The sequence below is a fragment of the Oncorhynchus kisutch genome, linkage group LG8 (genome assembly GCF_002021735.2).
Source record: "Oncorhynchus kisutch isolate 150728-3 linkage group LG8, Okis_V2, whole genome shotgun sequence".
Lineage (NCBI taxonomy): Eukaryota > Metazoa > Chordata > Actinopteri > Salmoniformes > Salmonidae > Oncorhynchus > Oncorhynchus kisutch.
In genome coordinates, this window is record NC_034181.2 from 26,432,373 (window position 1) to 26,460,349 (window position 27,977).

Below are 27,977 nucleotides of genomic sequence, written 5' to 3' on the forward strand. Positions count from 1 at the left end.
CTGTGCTCTTCACAGATGAAAGCAAGTTCACACTGAGCACATGTGACAGTATGGAGACGCCGTGGAGAACGTTCTGCTGCCTGCAACATCCTCCAGCATGACCGGTTTGGCGGTGGGTCAGTCATGGTGTGGGGTGGGGTGGCATTTCTTTGGGGGGCCGCACAGCCCTCCATGTGCTCGCCAGAGGTAGCCTGACTGCCATTAGGTACCGAGATGAGATCCTCAGACCCCTTGTGAGACCATATGCTGGTGCGGTTGGCCCTGGGTTCCTCCTAATGCAAGACAATGCTAGACCTTATGTGGCTTGAGTGTGTCAGCAGTTCCTGCAAGAGGAAGGCATTGATGCTATGGACTGGCCCGCCCGTTCCCCAGACCTGAATCCAATTGAGCACATCTGGGACATCATGTCTCACTTCATCCACCAACAGACTGTCCAGGAGTTGCTTTAGTCCAGGTCTGGGAGGAGATCCCTCAGGAGACCATCCGCCACCTCATCAGGAGCATGCCCAGGCGTTATAGGGAGGTCATACAGGCACGTGGAGGCCACACACACTACTGAGCCTCATTGTGACTTGTTTTAAGGACATTACATCAAAGTTGGATCAGCCTGTAGTGTGGTTTTCCACTTTAATTTTGAGTGTGACTCCAAATCCAGACCTCCATGGGTTGATAAATTTTATTTCCATTGATCATTTTTGTGTGATTTTGTTGTCAGCACATTCAACTATGTAATGAAAAAAGTATTTAATAAGAATATTTCATTCATTCAGATCTAGGATGTGTTATTTTAGTGTTCCCTTTATTTTTTTGAGCAGTGTATTTCCACAGTAAAACGAGTACTATATCGACATAACCTGAAAGGCCACTCAGCAAGAAAGAGGCCACTGCTCCAAAACCGCCATAAAAAAAAGCCAGACTACGGTTTGCAACTAAACATGGGGACAAAGATCGTACTTTTTGGAGAAATGTCCTCTGGTCTGATGAAACAAAAATAGAACTGTCTGGCCATAATGACCATCGTCATGTTTGGAGGAAAAAGGGTGTCGCTTGCAAGCCGAAGAACACCATCCCAACCGTGAAGCACCTGGGTGGCATCATCATGTTGTGGGGATGCTTTGCTGCAGGAGGGACTGGTGCACTTCACAAAATAGATGGTATCATGAGTGAGGAAAATTATGTGGATATATTGAAGCATCATCTCAAGACATCAGTCAGGAAGTTAAAGCTTGGTCGCAAATGGGTCTTCCAAATGGACGATAACAATCAAGCATACTTCCAAAGTTATGGCTTAAGGACAACAAAGTCAAGATATTGGAGTGGCCATCACAAAGCTCTGACCTTAATCCTATAGAACATTTGTGGGCAGAACTGAAAAAGCTTGTGTGAGCAAAGAGTTCTACAAACCTGACTCAGTTACAGCAGCTCTGTCAGGAGGAATGGGACAAAATTCACCCAACTTATTATAGTGGGAAGCTTGTGGAAGGCTACCCGAAATGTTTGACCCAAGTTAAACAAGTTCAAAGCAATGCTACCAAATACGAATTGAGTGTATGTAAACTTCTGACCCACTGGGAATGTGATTTAAGAAATAAAAATTGAAATAAATCATTCTCTCTACTATTATTCAGACTTTTCACATTCTTAAAATGAAGTGGGGATCCTAACTGATCTAAAACAGGGAATTTTTACTAGGATTAGATGTCAGGAATTGTGGAAAACTGACTTTAAATATATTTGGCTACGGTGTATGTAAACTTCCGACTTCAACTGTATGTTAACATTGCCAAACCAAGTGAAGTAGATAATATGTTTGGGTTCCAGATAGAACCCTTTTGGGTTCATGTAGAACCCTCTGTGTTCCTTCCAGGAACCAAAAAAGGGTATTCAAAGGGTTGTCCTATGGGGATAGTCAAATAACCCTTTTAGGTTCTATGTAGCACCTTTCCTTTCTAAGAATGTGGGTCTGTGAAATGTTCATGTTGCTATCCAGAGTCCCCAAATCCACCCCTGTTCAGGTCCAGATCCAACATTCCTTATGGATCAGTAGGATACAGTACAACACAGGACAGAGCTGGGTGTTAAGTGATCTAAGGAAGTATGTTGTGTCCCTGTCAGATCACCCAGCTGAAGATAGAGAACAACCCGTTCGCTAAGGGCTTCAGAGGCAGTGATGACATGGAGCTGCACCGCATGGCTAAGATACAGGGGTGAGTACAGCCTCTCTCTCTCTCTCTCTCTATCTATCTCTCTAGTGATCTACAGTAGAGGATTCTCTGGGGAAGAGGAGACAGTTAAGCATCTGTTTTTTTCTTGTTCCAGACTGGTAGGGGTGTTTTCTGTCCTGGGTGGGTGGTGTACAGGCCTAGGGTTTGGGCTGATTCTGGACCTATACTGTACGTTGGCCAGGCCTGTGTATATATTGCCTTCAGAAAGTATTTAGGCCCCTTTTTTCCACATTTTGTTATGTTACAGCCTTATTCTAAAAAAATAATGTTTTTAAATCCTCAGCAATCTACACACAATACCCCATAATGAAAAAGCGAAAACAGGTTTTTAGAAATATTTGCACATTTTAAAAAATTATCTAAATGAAATACCTTATTTACATAAGTATCCAGACCCTCTGCTATGAGACTCGAAAATGAGCTCAGATGCATCCTGTTTCCATTGATTATCCTTGAGATGTTTCTACAACTTGATTGTAGTCCACTTGTGGTCAATTCAATTGATTGGACATGATTTGGAAAGCCACCCTGTCTATACACACCTGTCTATATAAAGGTCCCACAGTTGACAGTGCATGTCAGAGAAAAAACCAAGCCATGAGGTCAAAGGAATTGTCCATAGTGCTCCGGGACAGGATTGTGTCGAGGCACAGATCTTGGGAAGGGCACCAAAAAATGTGTTCAGTATTGAAGGTCCCCAAGAACACAGTGGCCTCCATCATCCTTAAATGGAAGATGTTTGTAACCACCAAGACTCTTCCTAGAGCTGGCCGGCCCGGCCAAACTGAGCAATCGGGGGAGAAGGGCCTTGGTCAGGGAGGTGACCAAGAACCTGATGGTCACTCTGACAGAGCTCTAGAGTTCCTCTGTGGAGTTGGGAGAACCTTCCAGAAGGACAACCATCTCTGCAGCACTCCACCAATCAGACCTTTATGATAGAGTGGCCAGACGGAAGCCACTCCTCAGTAAAAGTCACATGACAGCTCGCTTGGAGTTTGCCAAAAGGCACCTAAAGACTCTCAGACCACGATAAACAAGATTCTCTGGTCAGATGAAATTAAGATTGTACTCTTTGGCCTGAATGCCAAGCGTCATTTCTGGAGGAAACCTGGCACCATCCCTACAGTGAAGCATGGTGGTGGCAGCATCATGCTGTGGGGCTGTTTGTCAGCGGCAGGGACTCAGAGACTAGTCAGGATTGAGGCAAAGATGAATGGTGCAAAGCACAGAGAGATCCTTGATGAAAACCTGCTCCAGAGTGCTTAGGACCTCAGACTGGGGCGAAGGTTCAACAGGACAACGACCCTAAGCACACAGCCTAAACAAAGCAGGAGTGGCTTCGGGACAAGTCTCTGAATGTCCTTGAGTGGCCCAGCCAGAGCCCGGACTTGAACCTGATCAAACATCTCTGGAGAGACCTCTGGATAGATCTGCAGCAACACTCCCCACCCAACCTGACAGAGCTTGAGAGGATCTGCAGAGAAGAATGGGAGAAACTCCCCAAATACAGGTGCCAAGCTTGTAGCGTCATACCCAAGAAGACTTGAGGCTGTAATTGGTGCCATAGGTGCTTGAACAAATTACTCAGTAAAGGGTCTGAATACTTATGTAAATATGATATACACTTCTAAAAACTAGTTTTTGCTTTGTCATTGTGTGCAGATTGTTGAAGGGAAAAAACTATTTAATACATTTTAGAATAAGGCTGTAACGTAACAAAATGTGGAAAAAGTCAAGGGGTCTGAATACCCTCCGAAGGCACTGTAGCGTAGCCAACAGGTGAAGGGACTGACTAGTTAACTACTTGTTGGGGCAGGCAAAAATGGCAGTGTGGAAGACCAGGAAACATGAGATGCGGGGTGGAAGGACCCCAGGGCTGTGCTGCTAGGGTTGGTTTGGGCGAGCTCACATTGGAGCATATACAGTTAGCTCCAAAAGTATTAGGACAGTGACACATTTGACAAAATAATACAATGACTATGATGTTAAAGTGCAGACTGACAGTTTTAATTTGAGGGTTTTTTCATAGATATTGGGTGAACCCTTTAGAAATTACAGCACTTTCTATACATATTCCCCCAGTTTAGGGGACAAGCTAACTTGTATGTGTATTAATAAAGTAGTCAAAAGTTTAGTATTTGTTTGGGTGGTCCCATATTGTGGATGCGACCATGATTACGGATAGTCCTAACTGAAAATTAAATAATGATGCGTGAGAAAGTTACAGATGCACAAGTAACATACTCCCAAGACATGCTAACCTCTCACCATTACAATAACAGGGAAGGTTAGCATTTGAGGGGGAGTATGATATACAGTACCGGTCAAAAGTTTGGATACACACACTCATTCAAGGGTTTTTCTTTATTTTTACTATTTTAGACATTGTAGAATAATAGTGAAGACATCAAAACTATAAAATAACACATATGGAATCATGTAGTAACCAAAAAAGTGTTAAACAAAACAAAATATATTTAATATTTTAGATTCTTCAAAGTAGCCACCCTTTGCCTTGATGGCAGCTTAGCACATGCTGGCATTCTCTCAACCAGCTTCACCTGGAATGGTTTTCCAAGAGTCTTGAAGGAGTTCCCACAATGAGCACTTGTTGGCTGCTTTTCCTTCACTCTGCAGTCCAACTCATCCCAAACCATCTCAATTGGGTTGAGTTCGGGTGATTGTGGACCAGGTCATTTGATGCAGCACTTAATCACTCTCCTTCTTGCTCAAATAGCCCTGACACAGCCTGGCGGTATGTTGGGTCATTGTCCCGTTAAAAAACAAATGATAATACCACTAAGCGCAAACCAGATGGGGTGGCGTATCGCTACCGAAAGCTGTGGTAGCCATGCTGGTTAATTCTAAGTAAATCACTGTGCTGGTTAATTCTAAATAAATCACTGTCTGTAAATAAATCACTGACAATGTCACCAGCAAAGCACCCCCACACCATCACACCTCCTCCTCCATGCTTCATGGTGGGAACCACACATGCAGAGATCATCCGTTCACCTACCCTGCATCTCACAAAGACACAGCGTTTGGAACCAAGAAATTCACATTTGGACTCATCAGATATTTTGATTTGTTTAACACTTTTTTGGTTACTACAGGATTGCATATATGTTATTTCATAGTTATGATGTCTTCTATTACTTTAAAATGTAGAAAATAGTAAAAATAAATTAAAACCCTTGAATGAGTAGGTGTGTCCAAACTTTTGACTGGTACTGCATGTGCATCTGTAACTTTCCTACTTATCATTATTTACAATTAATTAATCACTATCTGTAATCATGGTATCATCTACAGTAACATATTATATTCTTATTTACAATAAAGTGACTCCAAAATGACACTACATTGTTCACCATTAATTTCTATTGCTAACAAAATAATCTGAAACACAACCAAAACAATCAGCAAATGCATCCAACAACTTAGTAGAGTCATGAGCTTGATGTAATCGTTGGGTTCTAGGAATATGGGACCAAATACTCAACTTTTGACTACTTTAATGCACATAAGTGAATTTGTCCCAATACTTTTGGTCCTCTAAAATGGGGGAACTATGTACAAAAGTGCTAATAATTTCTAAACGGTTCACCCGATATGAATGAAAATACCCTCAAATTCAGGCTGACAGTCTACACTTTAACCTCAGTCATTGTATAATTTCAAATCCAAGGTACTGGAGTACAGAGCCTCAGACGTTTGAAAGGGACAGTCTGTTTTGTGTCAGCAGTTTAAGGGGTTAAGTGTTCTATGTCCTCTCAGAGAGAGACTGTAGATTAGGAGAAGGAGGAGAGAGGATGAGAAGGGAGGACTGGAAAGGTATTTTATTAGTCACTGTACTGCTCTATGAGAGGAAGGAGGAAATAAGAAAGGGGATGACTGTGGTGTTAGAAGAGGGAAACAGGAGAGTATCTGAAGTGGCATGTTACTGAGAGTTTATTTTTAGAGAAGCATATTATCTCTCAGCAGTGTGTGTCACGGTAGGATGAGAGGTAGAGAGATAGCCCACTGTCCCCTACATAACACTGAGGTACCTGAGAGGCCAGTGTAGAAGAGAAAAAGGGAGAGAGAGTGGAGGAAAAGCAAATAGAGAGAATAAAATATGTATTTTTTGCAGAGTGGATATTTGCTGTACAGCAGGTAAATACTTAATAAAATGCAAATCTATAATTTTAATTTTTTAATTTGATTTATTTAACCAGGAAGGTCTCATTGAGATTAAAATCTCTTTTTCAAGAGCGCTCTGGCCAAGATAGGCAGCACCAAGTCATTACAAAAAAATTTGACAGACAACATGAAAAACTACAAGTAATCTAGTAAAAACCATTGAATTCACAAGAGTATAAAACAGCAAATTAAAAACATTGACAGGTCAGGGAATCAGCCTCAAAATCCTTCATCAGTGATTTAAAAACACCAATCGGGACAAGTTCTTCCAGTTTAAAAGTATTTTGTAAGGTGTTCCAAGACGATGGCGCAGAGTACATAAAAGCCCTTTTACCATATTCAGTTCGCACATTTGGAACAGTTAGCAGGGTAAAGTCCAGCGAATGAAGAGAGTACCCACCACATTTCTGAACAATAAAGATGCACAAATAAAAAGGTAGTAAACCCAAAATGGCTTTGTAAATAAAAGTATACCAGTGACTGAGCCTACGAGTGACTAGAGAAGGCCAGCCAACCCTGGTATACAAAGTGCAGTGGTGCGCAAGCGTTTTGCAGTTTAAAATAAATCTCAAAGTGCCATGGTAAAGAGTGTCAATTGATCTCAAACACTGAGCGGAAGCATTCATATATAAAATATCCCCATAGTCTAGTAAATGTATAAATGTAGCTAATACTAGCCTCCTTCTGGCTTCAAAAGAAAAACAGGCCTTATTCCTAAAATAAAATCCCAATTTCAGCTTCAATTTTTTTGTAAGTTGTTGAATATGCAATTTAAAAGAGAGGCCAGGCCGTCATCATTTAAAATTCCAAGATATGAGGTTACAACCTCAATCTCCTTGCCCTGACAGGTAGTAATAGGTGAAAAGTTCAGAGGTCTATTTCTTGCATTAGAAAACACCATTAGTTTAGTTTTGTCAGTATCGAGGATAAGCCTAAAATTGACACAAGGTATGTTGAACAGTATAAAAAGCAGTTTGCATGTTCTGGAAAGCTTTTGTAAGAGACGAGGCACAACAGTAAATAACAGTATCATCAGCATAAAAATGTAGTTGTGCATTGGACATTTTTGTCTAAATCGAAAAAGGGGAAAACGAAGCGGTCTTCTGGTTAGACTCCGGAGACGGGCACATCGTGCACCACTCCCTAGCATTCTCCTCGCCACTGTCCAGTCTCTTGACAACAAGGTTGATGAAATCCGAGCACGGGTAGCATTCCAGAGGAAACACGGAAACATGGCTCACAGGAGAGACGCTATCGGAGACGGTGCAGCCAGCTGGTTTCTCCACGCATCGTGCCGACAGAAACAACAATCTTTCTGGTAAGAAGAGGGGCGGGGGCGTATGCTTTATGGTTAACGGGACGTGGTGTGGCCAAAACAACATACAGGAACTCAAGTCCTTCTGTTCACCTGATTTAGAATTCCTCACAATCAAATGTAGACCGCATTATCTACCAAGGGAATTCTCTTCGATTATTTTATTTATTTATTTTATTTTACCTTTATTTAACCAGGTAGGCAAGTTGAGAACAAGTTCTCATTTACAATTGCGACCTGGCCAAGATAAAGCAAAGCAGTTCGACAGATAAAACGACACAGAGTTACACATGGAGTAAAAACAAACATACAGTCAATAATGCAGTATAAACAAGTCTATATACAATGTGAGCAAATGAGGTGAGAAGGGAGGTAAAGGCAAAAAAGGCCATGATGGCAAAGTAAATACAATATAGCAAGTAAAATACTGGAATGGTAGTTTTGCAATGGAAGAATGTGCAAAGTAGAAATAAAAAATAATGGGGTGCAAAGGAGCAAAATAAATAAATAAATAAAAATGAAATACAGTTGGGAAAGAGGTAGTTGTTTGGGCTAAATTATAGGTGGGCTATGTACAGGTGCAGTAATCTGTGAGCTGCTCTGACAGTTGGTGCTTAAAGCTAGTGAGGGAGATAAGTGTTTCCAGTTTCAGAGATTTTTGTAGTTCGTTCCAGTCATTGGCAGCAGAGAACTGGAAGGAGAGGCGGCCAAAGAAAGAATTGGTTTTGGGGGTGACTAGAGAGATATACCTGCTGGAGCGTGTGCTACAGGTGGGAGATGCTATGGTGACCAGCGAGCTGAGATAAGGGGGGACTTTACCTAGCAGGGTCTTGTAGATGACATGCAGCCAGTGGGTTTGGCGACGAGTATGAAGCGAGGGCCAGCCAACGAGAGCGTACAGGTCGCAATGGTGGGTAGTATATGGGGCTTTGGTGATAAAACGGATTGCACTGTGATAGACTGCATCCAATTTGTTGAGTAGGGTATTGGAGGCTATTTTGTAAATGACATCGCCAAAGTCGAGGATTGGTAGGATGGTCAGTTTTACAAGGGTATGTTTGGCAGCATGAGTGAAGGATGCTTTGTTGCGAAATAGGAAGCCAATTCTAGATTTAACTTTGGATTGGAGATGTTTGATATGGGTCTGGAAGGAGAGTTTACAATCTAACCAGACACCTAAGTATTTGTAGTTGTCCACGTATTCTAAGTCAGAGCCGTCCAGAGTAGTGATGTTGGACAGGCGGGTAGGTGCAGGTAGCGATCGGTTGAAGAGCATGCATTTAGTTTTACTTGTATTTAAGAGCAATTGGAGGCCACGGAAGGAGAGTTGTATGGCATTGAAGCTTGCCTGGAGGGTTGTTAACACAGTGTCCAAAGAAGGGCCGGAAGTATACAGAATGGTGTCGTCTGCGTAGAGGTGGATCAGGGACTCACCAGCAGCAAGAGCGACCTCATTGATGTATACAGAGAAGAGAGTCGGTCCAAGAATTGAACCCTGTGGCACCCCCATAGAGACTGCCAGAGGTCCGGACAGCAGACCCTCCGATTTGACACACTGAACTCTATCAGAGAAGTAGTTGGTGAACCAGGCGAGGCAATCATTTGAGAAACCAAGGCTGTCGAGTCTGCCGATGAGGATATGGTGATTGACAGAGTCGAAAGCCTTGGCCAGATCAATGAATACGGCTGCACAGTAATGTTTCTTATCGATGGCGGTTAAGATATCGTTTAGGACCTTGAGCGTGGCTGAGGTGCACCCATGACCAGCTCTGAAACCAGATTGCATAGCAGAGAAGGTATGGTGAGATTCGAAATGGTCGGTAATCTGTTTGTTGACTTGGCTTTCGAAGACCTTAGACCTGTGATTATAATCACAGCCGTATATATTCCCCCCCAAGCAGACACATCGATGGCTCTGAACAAACTTTATTTGACTCTTTGCAAACTGGAATCCATATATCCGGAGGCTGCATTCATTGTAGCTGGGGATTTTAACAAGGCTAATCTGAAAACAAGACTCCCTAAATTTTATCAGCATATCGATTGCGCAACCAGGGCGGGAAAAACCTTGGATCATTGCTATTCCAACTTCCGCGACGCATATAAGGCCCTGCCCCGCCCTCCTTTCGGAAAAGCTGACCACAACTCCATTTTGTTGATCCCTGCCTACAGACAGAAACTAAAACAAGAAGCTCCCGCGCTGAGGTCTGTTCAACGCTGGTCCGACCAATCTGATTCCACACTCCAAGACTGCTTCCATCACGTGGACTGGGATATGTTCCGTATTGCGTCAGACGACAACATTGACGAATACGCTGATTCGGTGTGCGAGTTCATTAGAACGTGCGTTGAAGATGTCGTTCCCATAGCAACGATTAAAACATTCCCAAACCAGAAACCGTGGATTGATGGCAGCATTCGCGTGAAACTGAAAGTGCGAACCACTGCTTTTAATCAGGGCAAGGTGACTGGAAGCATGACTGAATACAAACAGTGTAACTATTCCCTCCGCAAGGCAATCAAACAAGCTAAGCGTCAGTATAGAGACAAAGTAGAATCTCAATTCAACGGCTCAGACACGAGGTATGTGGCAGGGTCTACAGTCAATCACAGATTACAAAAAGAAAACCAGCACTGTCACGGACCAGGATGTCTTGCTCCCAGGCAGACTAAATAACTTATTTGCCCGCTTTGAGGACAATACAGTGCCACTGACACTGCCCGCAACTAAAACATGCAGACTCTCCTTCACTGCAGCCGACGTGAGGAAAACATTTAAACGTGTCAACCCTCGCAAGGCTGCAGGCCCAGACGGCATCCCCAGCCGCGCCCTCAGAGCATGCGCAGACCAGCTGGCTGGTGTGTTTACGGACATATTCAATCAATCCCTATCCCAGTCTGTTGTTCCCACATGCTTCAAGAGGGCCACCATTGTTCCTGTTCCCAAGAAAGCTAAGGTAACTGAGCTAAACGACTACCGCCCCGTAGCACTCACTTCCGTCATCATGAAGTGCTTTGAGAGATTAGTCAAGGACCATATCACCTCCACCCTACCTGACACCCTAGACCCACTCCAATTTGCTTTACCGCCCAAATAGGTCCACAGACGATGCAATCTCAACCACACTGCACACTGCCCTAACCCATCTGGACAAGAGGAATACCTATGTGAGAATGCTGTTCATCGACTACAGCTCGGCATTTAACACCATAGTGCCCTCCAAGCTCGTCATCAAGCACGAGACCCTGGGTCTCGACCTCGCCCTGTGCAACTGGGTACTGGACTTCCTGACGGGCCGCCCCCAGGTGGTGAGGGTAGGCAACAACATCTCCACCCCGCTGATCCTCAACACTGGGGCCCCACAAGGGTGCGTTCTGAGCCCTCTCCTGTACTCCCTGTTCACCCATGACTGCGTGGCCACGCAGGCCTCCAACTCAATCATCAAGTTTGCGGACGACACAACAGTGGTAGGCTTGATTACCAACAACGACGAGACGGCCTACAGGGAGGAGGTGAGGGCCCTCGGAGTGTGGTGTCAGGAAAATAACCTCACACTCAATGTCAACAAAACTAAGGAGATGATTGTGGACTTCAGGAAACAGCAGAGGGAACACCCCCCCTATCCACATCGATGGAACAGTAGTGGAAAGGGTAGTAAGTTTTAAGTTCCTCGGCGTACACATCACAGACAAACTGAATTGGTCCACCCACACAGACAGCATCGTGAAGAAGGCGCAGCAGCGCCTCTTCAACCTCAGGAGGCTGAAGAAATTCGGCTTGTCACCAAAGCACTCACAAACTTCTACAGATGCACAATCGAGAGCATACTGTCGGGCTGTATCACCGCCTGGTACGGCAACTGCTCCGCCCACAACCGTAAGGCTCCTCAGAGGGTAGTGAGGTCTGCACAACGCATCACCGGGGGCAAACTACCTGCCCTCCAGGACACCTACACCACCCAATGTCACAGGAAGGCCATAAAGATCATCAAGGACAGCAACCACCCGAGCCACTGCCTGTTCACCCCGCTATCATCCAGAAGGGAGGTCAGTACAGGTGCATCAAAGCTGGGACCGAGAGACTGAAAAACAGCTTCTATCTCAAGGCCATCAGACTGTTAAACAGCCACCACTAACATTGAGTGGCTGCTGCCAACACACTGACTCAACTCCAGCCACTTTAATAATGGGAATTGATGTAAAATATATCACTAGCCACTTTAAACAATGCTACCTAATATGTTTACATACCCTACATTATTCATCTCATATGTATACGTATATACTGTACTCTATATCACCTACTGCATCCTTATGTAATACATGTATCACTAGCCACTTTAACTATGCCACTTTGTTTACATACTCATCTCATATGTATATACTGCACTCAATACCATCTACTGTATCTTGCCTATGCTGCTCTGTACCATCACTCATTCATATCTTTATGTACATATTCTTTATCCCCTTACACTTGTGTCTATAAGGTAGTAGTTTTGGAATTGTTAGCTAGATTACTTGTTGGTTATTACTGCATTGTCGGAACTAGAAGCACAAGCATTTCGCTACACTCGCACGAACATCTGCTAACCATGTGTATGTGACAAATAAAATTTGATTTGATTTGAAATCATTTATATAAATAGTGAATAAGAGAGGACCAAGTACAGAGCCTTGGGGCACACCATTCAAGACAAACAATTTAACAGATGCAAGCCCATCAAATTGAGTGCACTGAGTTCTATCAGACAGATAATTAGCAAACCATGCAACTGCATGCTCCGAAAGACCTACACTCGACAATCTCTGCCTTAGTATAGCATGGTCAACTGTCTCAAAAGCCTTAGAGAGATCAATAAAAAGTGAGACACAGTGCTGTTTTTTGTCAATGGCTTCAGTGATATCATTTAAAACCCTCATGGCTGCTGTAATTGTGCTATGCTTCTTCCTGAAGCCCGATTGGTACATTGATAAAATAGAGTTAGTTGTTGTCTTTTAGTTGTTCACTTACAAGGGTTTCAAGTATTTTCACCAGGGGTGACAGCTTTGAGATTGGCCTATAATTATTTAAAAGAGTTGGATCTCCCCCTTTTAAAGGTGGTAGGACAAATGCTGATTTCCAGATCTTTGGAATTTCATTACATTCCAGGGTTAGATTGAACAGAGATGTCAGTGGTTCAGCTATGAAATCAGCTGCCAGATTTAAAAAGCAGGGATCCAAAATATCAGGACCTGCAGGCTTTCTCTGATCTAAGGATTTCAGGGCTTTATGTACCACCTGCACTGAGAATGGCAAAAAGCTAAAAGTTTGACCAGCTCTCACTGGTTCATCCACACAGGGTTGTACAGAGGACACTGAATCAAACAGCCTACCAGATGATACAAAGTGCTCATTGAAACAATTTAGCATTTCAGTTTTGTCATATATAGCAACAGAGTCCTTCAAAACACATGACGGTAATTCATTAACATTACTGTTACCAGACATAGACTTAATAGCCTTCCAAAACTTTCTAGGGTCATTCAGGTTATCAGTGGTAACAGATATAAAATATTCAGACTTGGCCTTCCTGACAAGAAAAGAACACTTGTTTAGTAACTGCCTAAAAATAAGCCAATCAGCATCAGAACATGATTTCCTTGCTTTAGTCCAGGCTAGATTACGGTCGTGAATAGTACAAAACAGCTCAGAATAAAACCATGGATTATCCGCCCTTTAACCCTGAACCTGCGGAATGGGGCATGTTTGTTTACTATTAGGGAAAAACCATCATGAAAGAATTTCAAGGCAGTTTCCACATCAGGGATAAGCTCAATCTGCTCCAGTCAAATTAAAACAAATCATGAAAGAATTTCAAGGCAGTTTCCACATCATGGATAAGTTCAATCAAATCAAATCTAATTTTAATTATATAGCCCTTCGTACATCAGCTAATATCTCAAAGTGCTGTACAGAAACCCAGCCTAAAACCCCAAACAGCAAGCAATGCAGGTGTAGAAGCACGGGGGATAGGAAAAACTCACTAGAAAGGCCAAAACCTAGGAAGAAACCAGGCTATGTGGGGTGGCCATCCCTCTTCTGGCTGTGCCGGGTGGAGATTATAACAGAACATGGCCAAGAAGTTCAAATGTTCATAAATGACCAGCATGTTCGAATAATAAGAAGGCAGAACAGTTGAAACTGGAGCAGCAGCACGGCCAGGTGGACTGGGGACAGCAAGGAGTCATCATGTCAGGTAATCCTGGGGCATGGTCCTAGGGCTCAGGTCCTCCGAGAGAGAGAAAGAAAGAGAGAATTAGAGAACGCACACTTAAGATTCATACAGGACACCAAATAGGACAGGAGAAGTACTCCAGATATAACAAACTGACCCTAGCCCCCGACACAAACTACTGCAGCATAAATACTGGAGGCTGAGACAGGAGGGGTCAGGAGACACTGTGGACCCATCCGAGGACACCCCCGGACAGGGCCAAACAGGAAGGATATAACCCCACCCACTTTGCCAAAGCACAGCCCCCACACCACTAGAGGAATATCTTCAACCACCAACTTACCATCCTGAGACAGGGCCGAGTATAGCCCACAAAGATCTCCACCATGGCACAACCCAAGGGGGGGCGCCAACCCAGACAGGATGACCACATCAGTGAATCAACCCACTCAGGTGACGCACCCCTTCCAGGGACGGCATGAGAGAGCCCCAGTAAGCCAGTGACTCAGCCCCTGTAATAGGGTTAGAGGCAGAGAATCCCAGTGGAAAGAGGGGAACCGGCCAGGCAGAGACAGCAAGGGCGGTTCGTTGCTCCAGAGCCTTTCCATTCACCTTCCCACTCCTGGGTCAGACTACACTCAATCATATGACCCACTGAAGAGATGAGTCTTCAGTAAAGACTTGAAGGTTGAGACCAAGTTTGCGTCTCTGACATGGGTAGGCAGACCGTTCCATAAAAATGGAGCTCTATAGGAGAAAGCCCTGCCTCCAGCTGTTTGCTTAGAAATTCTAGGGACAATTAGGAGGCCTGCGTCTTGTGACCGTAGCGTACATGTAGGTATGTACGGCAGGACCAAATCAGAGAGAGAGGTAGGAACAAGCCCATGTAATGCCTTGTAGGTTAGCAGTAAAACCTTGAAATCAGCCCTTGCTTTGACAGGAAGCCAGTGTAGAGAGGCTAGCACTGGAGTAATATGATAAAATTGTTTGGTTCTAGTCAGGATTCTAGCAGCCGTATTTAGCACCAACTGAAGTTTATTTAGTGCTTTATCCGGGTAGCCGGAAAGTAGAGCATTGCAGTAGTCTAACCTAGTGAAGTGACAAAAGCATGGATAAATTTTTCTGCATCATTTTTGGACAGAAAGTTTCTGATTTTTGCAATGTTACGTAGATGGGAAAAAAAGCTGTCCTTGAAATGGTCTTGATATGTTCTTCAAAAGAGAGATCAGGGTCCAGAGTAACGCCGAGGTCCTTCACAGTTTTATTTGAGACGACTGTACAACCATTAAGATTAATTGTCAGATTCAACAGAAGATCTCTTTGTTTCTTGGGACCTAGAACAAGCATCTCTGTTTTGTCCGAGTTTAAAAGTAGAACGTTTGCAGCCATCCACTTCCTTGTCTGAAACACATGCTTCTAGCAAGGGCAATTTTGGGGCTTCACCATGTTTCATTGAAATGTACAGCTGTGTCTCATCCGCATAGCAGTGAAAGTTAACATTATGTTTTCGAATAACATCCCCAAGAGGTAAAATATATAGTGAAAACAATAGTGGTCCTAAAATGGAACCTTGAGGAACACCGAAATTTACAGTTGATTTGTCAGAGGACAAACCATTCACAGAGACAAACTGATATCTTTCCGACAGATAAGATCTAAACCAGGCCAGAACTTGTCCGTGTAGACCAATTTGGGTTTCCAATCTCTCCAAAAGAATGTGGTGATCGATGATATCAAAAGCAGCACTAAGGTCTAGGAGCACGAGGACAGATGCAGAGCCTCGGTCCGATGCCATTAAAATGTCATTTACCACCTTCACAAGTACCGTCTCAGTGCTATGATGGGGTCTAAAAGCAGACTGAAGCATTTCGTATACATTGTTTGTCTTCGGGAAGGCAGTAAGTTGCTGCGCAACAGCCTTTTCTAAAAATGTTGAGAGGAATGGAAGATTCGATATAGGCCGATAGTTTTTTATATTTTCTGGATCAAGGTTTGGCTTTTTCAAGAGAGGCTTTATTACTGCCACTTTTAGTGAGTTTGGTACACATCCGGTGGATAGAGAGCCGTTTATTATGTTCAACATAGGAGGGCCAAGCACAGGAAGCAGCTCTTTCAGTAGTTTAGTTGGAATAGGGTCCAGTATGCAGCTTGAAGGTTTAGAGACAATTATTATTTTCATCATTGTGTCAAGAGATATATTACTAAAACACTTGAGCGTCTCTCTTGATCCTAGGTCCTGGGAGAGTTGTGCAGACTCAGGACAACTGAGCTTTGAAGGAATACGCAGATTTAAAGAGGAGTCCGTAATTTGCTTTCTAATAATCATAATCTTTTCCTCAAAGAAGTTCATGAATTTATCACTGCTAAAGTGAAAGTCATCCTCTCTTGGGGAATGCTGCTTTTTAGTTATTTTTTTTATTTTTTTTTTTTATTTCACCTTTATTTAACCAGGTAGGCTAGTTGAGAACAAGTTCTCATTTGCAACTGCGACCTGGCCAAGATAAAGCATAGCAGTGTGAGCATACAACAAAGAGTTACACATGGAGTAAACAATTAACAAGTCAATAACACAGTAGAAAACGAAGGGGGGGTCTATATACAATGTGTGCAAAAGGCATGAGGAGGTAGGCAAATAATTACAATTTTGCAGATTAACACTGGAGTGATAAAAGATCAGATGGTCATGTACAGGTAGAGATATTGGTGTGCAGAAGAGCAGAAAAGTAAATAAATAAAAACAGTACGGGGATGAGGTAGGTGAAAAGGGTGGGCTATTTACCAATAGACTATGTACAGCTGCAGCGATCGGTTAGCTGCTCAGATAGCTGATGTTTGAAGTTGGTGAGGGAGATAAAAGTCTCCAACTTCAGCGATTTTTGCAATTCGTTCCAGTCACAGGCAGCAGAGTACTGGAACGAAAGGCGGCCAAATGAGGTGTTGGCTTTAGGGATGATCAGTGAGATACACCTGCTGGAGCGCGTGCTACGGATGGGTGTTGCCATCGTGACCAGTGAGCTGAGATAAGGCGGAGCTTTACCTAGCATAGACTTGTAGATGACCTGGAGCCAGTGGGTCTGGCGACGAATATGTAGCGAGGGCCAGCCGACTAGAGCATACAAGTCGCAGTGGTGGGTAGTATAAGGTGCTTTAGTGACAAAACGGATGGCACTGTGATAGACTGCATCCAGTTTGCTGAGTAGAGTGTTGGAAGCCATTTTGTAGATGACATCGCCGAAGTCGAGGATCGGTAGGATAGTCAGTTTTACTAGGGTAAGCTTGGCGGCTTGAGTGAAGGAGGCTTTGTTGCGGAATAGAAAGCCGACTCTTGATTTGATTTTCGATTGGAGATGTTTGATATGAGTCTGGAAGGAGAGTTTGCAGTCTAGCCAGACACCTAGGTACTTATAGACGTCCACATATTCTGTCGCAAAGTTAGCTTTGCGACAGTATCAAAAAGGAATTTCGCATTGTTCTTATTTTCCTCAATTAAGTTTGAAAAATAGGATGATCGAGCAGCAGTAAGGGCTCTTCGGTACTGCACGGTACTGTCTTTCCAAGCTAGTCGGAAGACTTCCAGTTTGGTGTGGCGCCATTTCCGTTCCAATTTTCTGGAAGCTTGCTTCAGAGCTCGGGTATTTTCTGTGTACCAGGGAGCTAGTTTCTTATGATAAATGTTTTTAGTTTTTAGGGGTGCAACTGCATCTAGGGTATTGCGCAAGGTTAAATTGAGTTCCTCAGTTAGGTGCTTAACTGATTTTTGTCCTCTGGCGTCCTTGGGTAGACAGAGGGAATCTGGAAGGACATCAAGGAATCTTTGTGTAGTCTGTGAATTTATAGCACGACTTTTGATGTTCCTTGGTTGGGGTCTGAGCAGATTATTTGTTGCAATTGCAAACGTAATAAAATGGTGGTCCGATAGTCCAGGATTATGAGGAAAAACATTAAGATCCACAACATTTATTCCATGGGACAAAACTAGGTCCAGCGTATGACTGTGACAGTGAGTGGGTCCAGAGACATGTTGGACAAAACCCACTGAGTCGATGATGGCTCCGAAAGCCTTTGGAGTGGGTCTGTGGACTTTTCCATGTGAATATTAAAGTCACCAAAGATTAGAATATTATCTGCTATGACTACAAGTCCGATAGGAATTCAGGGAACTCAGTGAGGAACGCTGTATATGGCCCAGGAGGCCTGTAAACAGTAGCTATAAAAAGTGATAGAGTAGGCTGCATAGATTTCATGACTAGAAGCTCAAAAGACGAAAACGTCATTTTTTTTTTGTAAATTGAAATTTGCTATCGTAAATGTTAGCAACACCTCCGCCTTTGCGGGATGCACGGGGGATATGGTCACTAGTGTAGCCAGGAGGTGAGGCCTCATTTAACACAGTAAATTCATCAGGCTTAACCCATGTTTCAGTCAGGCCAATCACATCAAGATTATGATCAGTGATTAGTTCATTGACTATAATTGCCTATGAAGTAAGGGATCTTACATTAAGTAGCCCTATTTTGAGATGTGTATCATGATCTCTTTCAATACTGACAGGAATGGAGGTGGTCTTTATCCTAGTGAGATTGCTAAGGCGAACACCGCCATGTTTAGTTTTGCCCAACCCAGGTCGAGGCACAGACACGGTCTCAATGGTGATAGCTGAGCTGACTACACTGACTGTGCTAGTGGCAGACTCCGCTATGCTGGCAGGCTGGCTAACAGCCTGCTGCCTGGCCTGCACCCTATTTCATTGTGGAGCTAGAGGAGTTAGAGTCCTGTCTATGTTGGTAGATAAGATGAGAGCACCCCTCCAGCTAGGATGGAGTCCGTCACTCCTCAGCAGGTCAGGCTTGGTCCTGTTTGTGGGTGAGTCCCAGAAAGAGGGCCAATTATCTACAAATTCTATCTTTTGGGAGAGGCAGAAAACAGTTTTCAACCAGCGATTGAGTTGTGAGACTCTGCTGTAGAGCTCATCACTCCCCCTAAATGGGAGGGGGTCAGAGACAATTACTCGATGCCGACACATCTTTCTAGCGGTTTTACACGCAGAAGCTATGTTGCGTTTGGTGATCTCTGACTGTTTCATCCTAACATCGTTGGTGCCGACGTGGATAACAATATCTCTATACTCTCTACACTCGCCAGTTTTAGCTTTAGCCAGCACCATCTTCAGATTAGCCTTAACGTCGGTAGCCCTGCCCCCCGGTAAACAGTGTATGATCGCTGGATGATTCGTTTTAAGTCTAATACTGCGGGTAATGGAGTCGCCAATGACTAGAGTTTTCAATTTGTCAGAGCTAATGGTGGGAAGCTTCGGCGTCTCAGACCCTGTAACGAGAGGAGTAGAGACCAGAGAAGACTCGGCCTCTGACTCCGACTCCGACTCGCTGCTTAATGGGGAAAACCGGTTGAAAGTTTCTGTCGGCTGAATGAGCGACACCGGTTGAGCGTTCCTACAGCATTTCCTTCCAGAAACCGTGAGAAAGTTGTCCGGCTGCGGGGACTGTGCCAGGGGATTTATACTACTATCTGTACTTACTGGTGGCACAGACGCTGTTTCATCCTTTCCTACACTGAAATTACCCTTGCCTAACGATTGCGTCTGAAGCTGGGCTTGCAGCACAGCGACTGCAATTAGAAGGCATCATGTTAATGTTACTACTTAGCTTCGGCTGTTGGAGGTCCTGACGAATCGTGTCCAGATAAAGCGTCCGGAGTGAAAAAGTTGAGGGGGAAAAAACAAAAATATAAACGGTAATTAAAAAGTAAAAACCGTAAAGTTGTCAGGTAGCAAAATAGGTTGGCAACAAAACGCACAGCAACTCGAAAACAAGTCTGCAAGTTGTGACCGGAAATGACGTCAAAAGACGTCAAGTAAACTTGGAGTGATCTGCTCCAGTCAAAATAAAACAAATCATGAAAGAAAGCCTGCTCATTAAAACACTTAAAATTTCTCTTACGAATAAAACGTGGGTTTGTCTTTGGAACCTTAGTATTTCTAACAGCAACAACAGCACAATGGTCACTTAAATCATTCCAAAAAACACCAACCGCAGAATATGTATGTGGAACATAATAGAAAAAGAATGAAACTGGGAGGGAGAGTGAAAAAAATAAAGAAATACTGTGGTTTAATTCTGAAGGGGTAGACACAAGTATGGAAATATACAGTACATTTAAGAACTAAATTCTTGTGTAATGTCTTGGCAAGCAGCTTAGACAATATTTTCACCTTAATTAGACGGTTTGGCCTAAAATATACTCATATATCTGCAGTGACTGGAGACCTGTCTAATTACTGTGCTTGGTCTCTCTCTCTCTCTCTCTCTCTCTCACTCTCTCAGTAAGGAGTATCCGGTGGTTCCTCGTAGCTCAGTGCGTCAGAGGGTGTGTCCTAGTGTGTGTCCGTTTGGGGGGGAAGCGAGGGGGTTGGGTTCACACCCCTATTCCTGTGAGAATGGGGTGAGCAGCACCACCCAGGATCTCCTCACCTTCCCTCCAGCCCCCTACACCCTCCCCCAACCAGACCCACACAAACACATGCAGGTGTACCACTGCAACAAGAGGAAAGGTACGCAACGCTGCATTTGTCTGCTTACTGTCACCCTAGAACAGGGGTGTCAAACATCCGTCCCACGGGTGGTTTGAGTATTTATTAAATTTTTTCCAATATACTTTCAAATGTCTAAAACCAAATCAAAACTGTGTAGAAATGATAATGTTTCCTGACTGTGTCCAGATCGCTAATAATCCAGCCAGATCACCCTTTATACAAGTCAGTATTCAACGTCCATCCATGTCTGAGGACGTCGGGAAATTATGTGGAAGCCGGCCACTAGAGGCAACAGTGAGCGCTGTTACCTTCAAGTAGGTTTGGTTTTCTAGGTTGTTGTGGATGGGGATAGCGAATGGGCGTAAGCATCTGTAAATTCAAATCCAGTAATGCAAAGTTGTTTTGAATATTTTAGTTTTAAATGTATCCCAAACCTTAACCCTTACCTCAACCATTTAGAGTTAACTTCTTATGGCTGCAGGGGTAGTATTGAGTAGCTTGGATGAAAGGTGCACAGAGGTGCCCATATTCAACGGCCTGCTCCTCAGTCATAGTTGCTCATATTTGCATATTATTATTAGTATTGGATAGAAAACACTGAAGTTTCTAAAACTGTTTGAATTATGTCTGTGAATATAACAGAACTCACATAGCAGGCAAAAACCTGAGAAATTCCACTTCCTGTTTTTTTCTGATGGTGGCAGATTTTCAACCAAGCTCTCATTGAAATTACAGCGAGATATGGATGAGTTTTCACTTCCTACTCCTTCCACTAGATACAGTGCTTTGCGAAAGTATTCGGCCCCCTTGAACTTTGCGACCTTTTGCCACATTTCAGGCTTCAAACATAAAGATATAAAACTGTATTTTTTTGTGAAGAATCAACAACAAGTGGGACACAATCATGAAGTGGAACGACATTTATTGGATATTTCAAACTTTTTTAACAAATCAAAAACAGAAAAATTGGGCGTGCAAAATTATTCAGCCCCTTTACTTTCAGTGCAGCAAACTCTCTCCAGAAGTTCAGTGAGGATCTCTGAATGATCCAATGTTGACCTAAATGACTAATGATGATAAATACAATCCACCTGTGTGTAATCAAGTCTCCGTATAAATGCACCTGCATTGTGATAGTCTCAGACGTCCGTTAAAAGCGCAGAGAGCATCATGAAGAACAAGGAACACACCAGGCAGGTCCGAGATACTGTTGTGAAGAAGTTTAAAGCCAGATTTGGATACAAAAATATTTCTCAAGCTTTAAACATCCCAAGGAGCACTGTGCAAGCGATAATATTGAAATGGAAGGAGTATCAGACCACTGCAAATCTACCAAGACCTGGCCGTCCCTCTAAACTTTCAGCTCATACAAGGAGAAGACTGATCAGAGATGCAGCCAAGAGGCCCATGATCACTCTGGATGAACTGCAGAGATCTACAGCTGAGGTGGGAGACTCTGTCCATAGGACAACAATCAGTCGTATATTGCACAAATCTGGCCTTTATTTCTTAAAGATATCCATAAAAAGTGTTGTTTAAAGTTTGCCACAAACCACCTGGGAGACACACCAAACATGTGGAAGAAGGTGCTCTGGTCAGATGAAACCAAAATTGAACTTTTTGGCAACAATGCAAAACGTTATGTTTGGCGTAAAAGCAACACAGCGCATCACCCTGAACACACCATCCCCACTGTCAAACATGGTGGTGGCAGCATCATGGTTTGGGCCTGCTTTTCTTCAGCAGGGACAGGGAAGATGGTTAAAATTGATGGGAAGATGGATGGAGCCAAATACAGGACCATTCTGGAAGAAAACCTGATGGAGTCTGCAAAAGACCTGAGACTGGGACGGAGATTTGTCTTCCAACAAGACAATGATCCAAAACATAAAGCAAAATCTACAATGGAATGGTTCAAAAATAAACATATCCAGGTGTTAGAATGGCCAAGTCAAAGTCAAGACCTGAATCCAATCGAGAATCTGTGGAAAGAACTGAAAACTGCTGTTCACAAATGCTCTCCATCCAACCTCACTGAGCTCGAGCTGTTTTGCAAGGAGGAATGGGAAAAAATGTCAGTCTCTCGATGTGCAAAACTGATAGAGACATACCCCAAGCGACTTACAGCTGTAATCACAGCAAAAAGTGGCTACAAAGTATTAACTTAAGGGGGCTGAATAATTTTGCACTCCCAATTTTTCAGTTTTTGATTTGTTAAAAAAGTTTGAAATATCCAATAAATGTTGTTCCACTTCATGATTGTGTCCCACTTGTTTTTGATTCTTCACAAAAAAATACAGTTTTATATCTTTATGTTTGAAGCCTGAAATGTGGCAAAAGGTCGCAAAGTTCAATGGGGCCGAATACTTTCGCAAGGCACTGTATCAACAGTCAATAGAATTTTGTCTGATGACTCTAATGTGAAGGGGGGTCAAATGAGACAGGAAATAGTCACCACTGCCACGAGTTGACCATGCTTTCACTATGCACATTCACAGTGGAAGGACCTGCGTTCCACCGGTCATCTGAAGTAATTCTAATTCTCCGGTTGGAATGTTATTCAAGATATATGTAAACAACTTTCTAAAGATTGATTCAGTACATCGTTTGACATGTTTCCACTGACTGTTACGGAACTTTTGGTCATTTCGTCACATTATAGTGGACGCACGTTGTGACTTTGGAATTGTTTACCAAACACGCTAACCAAAGTAGCTAATTGGACATAAATAACGGACATTTTCGAACAAATCAAGCATTTATTGTGGACCTGGGATTCCTAGGACTGCATTCTGATGAAGTTCATCAAAGGTAAGGAAACATTTATCTTGTCTTATCTGGTTTCTGTTGACTCCAACATGGTTGCTAATTTGGCTAATGTTCTGAGCTCCGTCTCAGATTATTGCATGTGTTGCTAACTTTTTTTGAAATCTGACACAGCGGTGCATTAAGGAGAGGTATATCTATAATTCCATGTGTACAACTTGTATTATCATCTACATTTCTGTTGAAACGATGAGGCTGTGCAACATCACTTGATGTTTTTGGAACTAGTGAATCTAATTCGCCAATGTAAACTCAGATTTTTTTATATAAATATGAACTTTATCAAACAAAACATGCATGTATTGTGTAACATGAAGTCCTATGAGTGTCATCTGATGAAGATAATTCAAGGTTAGGGATACATTTTATCTCTATTTCCGCTTTTTGTGAATGCTATATTTTGCTGGAAAATGGCTGTGCTTATTGTGGTTTGGTGGAGACCTAACATAATCGTTTATAGGGCTTTTGCTGAAAAGCATATTTGAAAGCTTTAAAATGGTATGAGACACATGTATGTTTTAGGAATTGTAATTATGAGATTTCTGTGGTTTGAATTTGGCGCCCTCTATTTTCACTGGTAGTTGTCATATCGAGCCCGGTAGTGAGATTGCAGCCATAACAAGTTTTAATGCCTAAACTCCACCTTAACCCTAAAAATTCAGAGTTAATGCCTAAACTCCACCTTAACCCTAAAGCTTCAGAGTTAATGCCTGAACTCCACCCTAACCCTAAAACTTCAGAGTTAATGCCTGAACTCCACCCTAACCCTAAAACTTCAGAGTTAATGCCTGAACTCCACCCTAACCCTAAAACTTCAGAGTTAATGCCTAAACTCCACCCTAACCCTAAGAATTCAGAGTTAATGCCTGAACTCCACCCTAACCCTAAGAATTCAGAGTTAATGCCTAAACTCCACCTTAACCCTAAAACTTCAGAGTTAATGCCTAAACTCCACCTTAACCCTAAAACTTCAGAGTTAATGCCTAAACTCCACCCTAACCCTAAAACTTCAGAGTTAATGCCTAAACTCCACCCTAACCCTAAAACTTCAGAGTTAATGCCTAAACTCCACCTTAACCCTAAGAATTCAGAGTTAATGCCTAAACTCCACCTTAACCCTAAAACTTCAGAGTTAATGCCTAAACTCCACCTTAACCCTAAAACTTCAGAGTTAATGCCTAAACTTAACTTTAAACACTTTGAAATTTGACTTTGTAACAAACACAAAAAAATGTAATGACAAACATCGATGAATGTATCATTCTGATGTGAGACTGAGAACTTGTTGAAACACAACCTAAATGAAAGCAAGACAGATCAGGGAGCATCAAACATTCCAATAACGATGGATAGAGGAAAATGTTTAGCACATTTTGACGACAAGGAAATATAACCAATTTTCATTGCGGACCTCCAGACCTTGTTGAAGATGGAATGCGGCCCACATGGTAAAATGAGTTTGACACCCCTGCTCTAGACACTGGATACGTTTTTTATGCCTCTTTGAGTCGGGCATGTTTTGTTTCTATGATTGACGTTGCTAGTCACCCAGCTAGCACATAGCATGCTGAAAACCTAATGTTTCTTAGAGCTTAATGGGAGCTTGGTTGTCCTGTGGTTATTTAGCATATAACCTTCCCACAACGTTCTAGGAGTGGTGCAGGACAGTTGCTTAACTTTGGAATATTCTCAGCACATTGAAGGATCTTGACAAAATAACTTTCTTTTCTTGGTGTTTCATTACTTTAACAGAACATTTCCTAAAGGTTCAAGCATGGTTACATTTTTGGTAATGTTCTAGGAACATTCTCCAACTGCTTTTACATTGGGATTGGTCTCAAATAGTTCAGAGAACGTTAAGAATCAACGTTCTCCTTTGGGAATTTCAATACTTCAGCATAATTTTTACTACAGGTTTCGTCATGGTTCTAGTTAAAGTCATGTTCTCAGAACATTAAGAAAACGTTCCATAAATACATTAGTAATGTTCAAAGAACGGTCTAAGAATGTTATTGAAAAACATTTACATTCCGTCTTGTTAAGTGTGTTCATGTGTGTGGTCACGCCCACTTATTGGCCACACCTGATCTTAATGAGTGCTTGTTTCCTTTGAAATAGGATCTGTTTGAATGGGCTAAATTGAACAGCTTTGTATGAGTTAAAAAACCATGGCATGCTAGCTACATCCTGGTGGCACAGTGGACTAATTCCATGGTTAGAGAACAGGAGATCATAGGTTTGAACCTCACTGATGCCGTGCCACAATAAAAAAGAAATGTGTTTGCCAATGCAAATGAATCTCCATGTGTACTGTCTGTGCTTTGAGTTCAAAACCATTAATGCAAGCTATCATTGCTATTGAAACATTCAGTGAATGTTTCCAGGAAGTTATTCAAAAACCTCAAAATAACCTATCATTTCTGTTCTCAGAATGTTAATAAAACCTCTCAGGAAAATTTTCAGGGAACCACAGTAAAACACTCTCAAAACCTTCCTGCAACCTAAAAATGTACTTTCCCAGAGCAGTAGAAAATTTCACTTCTGTTCTCAGAATGTTTAAAAAAGCTTTACATTTTGTCGGTCAGGAAACTTTATGGCTTCGTTACCAGAACCAACGGGGAACCAAGAATGTACGTTCCCACAACTTCCAAGGAACCAAATGTGCTTGCTGGGCAGTTCCTTTCATAGTGTATTCCACAATCTTACACCTCATTCTCCCTCTATCTCTCTCTCTCTCTCTCTCTCTCTCTCTCTCTCTCTCTCTCTCTCTCTCTCTCTCTTTCTCTTTCTCTTTCTCTCTCTCTCTACAGCAGATGATACCTGTCCTACAACAGAGCATCACCAGTACAGGAAGTCCTACATCAACAGTTCTCCCAGCGATGTTGAGTCTTACTATCACCTATCTGCTTACCCTCCTCCTCCTCCTCTTCCTCCCGCTGTCCATCCCCATCCCCCTGGTCTCTCTGACTCCCTCTACAGGTCAGAGGCGGGGCAGCGGCAGGCGTGTATGTTTGCTGGATCTGAGCCCAGACTGGATGACCTCAGCTGTACATCCTGGTCCTACAGCTGCCCTTTGACTCCTGCTATGACCCCCATGACCCCTACTGACCCCTACATGACCTTCCCCCACCAGCCCTACTCCTGCAGTCCCCGGGGCTCTCAGCTGAGCTCAGTAGCCCACCAATGCTCTCCTCCTCTGGAGGACTCTCTCTCCCAGTGCCCCTACCAGACCCAGAACTCCAGACTACCCCAGACACCCCAACACACCAGCCCACCCCTCAGAGAGTACCACTGCTACCCCACCTCCCTGTCTCCTACCCAATACCACACCCTACATACACAGACCAGGGGAGGGGTCCCAGAGTGGAGCGAGCCCACCTGATTGAACCACAGGTGTAGGGGAAAGACAGACTGGTGGCTGGGGGTTCTATTTATGTGAGGTGTTTATGTGAGGTGTGTCGTTTGATGTGTGAAGAGATTTAATTTGCCAATTGTGTCTTTCCCTGTGCTGTGGATTGAGCCTTGGATCGTCTTTGTGTTACATTTAATACCACCCCCCCTCTGTCTGGGACCACTCTGGAAGGAACTGATGTTAGCGGAACCAGGTGGATAAGCACTCTAACTGGAGGGACAGGAAGGAAGATGACACCATCAACTACAACATTCCGAACTTCATCCCTGAGACTTTTTAAAATAATGTTACCTGTCTGTCCCCTGAAGAAGTGTGACAGTATCTCTGTGGCTGTGGTTTCCAGTTGGTTTGTGTGTGTGTGTGTGTGTGTGTGTGTGTGTGTGTGTGTGTGTGTGTGTGTGTGTGTGTGTGTTTGTGTCAGCTCAGCTCAGCTCAGGGCTGCTGTGAGTTAATGTCGGCTGAGAGGCCGGCTGAGTGGCCACAGGCAGAGCAGAAGAGAGATAAACAGTTAGTTTAGATCAGGCTGCAGGGAGTAAGACGTGACACACACACACACACACAGGGCCATACACAGATCTTTGGTGGGGCAGGTTCTCAAAGTGAAATAAACCCCCCAAAATAATAATATATATAACTTAAATCCATTCATTGTTTTCTACTGCTCTTGTAGCCAAATTCTAATGTATTAATGTTTTTTTACATAGGCCTTAATTCTCTGCAATAACACTCATTCATCACACATTGTAGGGCATTAAAGCTAGAACCACAAATGACAGCTATATCAGCTGATCATCTAGAATGTAGGTAATGAATCAGCTAGTTAGCATGGTTATGCTGTCAAAACAAGCTAACTAGTGTTTATCTGATTTAAATTTGTTCTGCTATTGACAAACAGTCAAACTGTGGGGGCCTCCCGGGTGGCGCAGTGGTTAAGGGCCACCAGAGACTCTGGGTTCGCGCCCAGGCTCTGTCGTAACCGACCGCGACCGGGAGGTCTGTGGGGCTACGCACAATTGGCCTAGCGTCCGGGTTAGGGAGGGCTTGGCCGGTAGGGATATCCTTGTCTCATCGCGCACCAGCGACTCCTGTGGCGGGCCGGGCGCAGTGCACGCTAACCAAGGTTGCCAGGTGCACGGTGTTTCCTCCAACACATTGGTGCGGCTGGCTTCCGGGTTGGATGCGCGCTGTGTTAAGCAGTGAGGCTTGGTTGGGTTGTGTATCGGAGGACGCATGACTTTCAACCTTC

General features: G+C 43.3%; 1 protein-coding gene across 2 annotated transcripts in view; it reads left to right on the forward strand.

Moving 5' to 3' along the window:
- Nucleotides 1–27,730, forward strand: part of LOC109895128 (T-box transcription factor TBX5-like) — a 38,519-nt gene extending 10,789 nt beyond the window's left edge. The window contains exons 7-9 of one of the 2 annotated variants that reach the window (XM_020488781.2): nt 2,116–2,207; nt 20,285–20,511; nt 26,130–27,730. In XM_020488781.2, coding sequence (XP_020344370.1) covers nt 2,116–2,207; nt 20,285–20,511; nt 26,130–26,701 — 891 coding nt within the window. In that variant the 3' untranslated portion in view covers nt 26,702–27,730. The remainder of the gene's footprint in view (nt 1–2,115; nt 2,208–20,284; nt 20,512–26,129) is intronic. The other variant, XM_031829965.1, reaches the window with a different exon arrangement.
- Nucleotides 27,731–27,977: the final 247 nt, after the last annotated feature.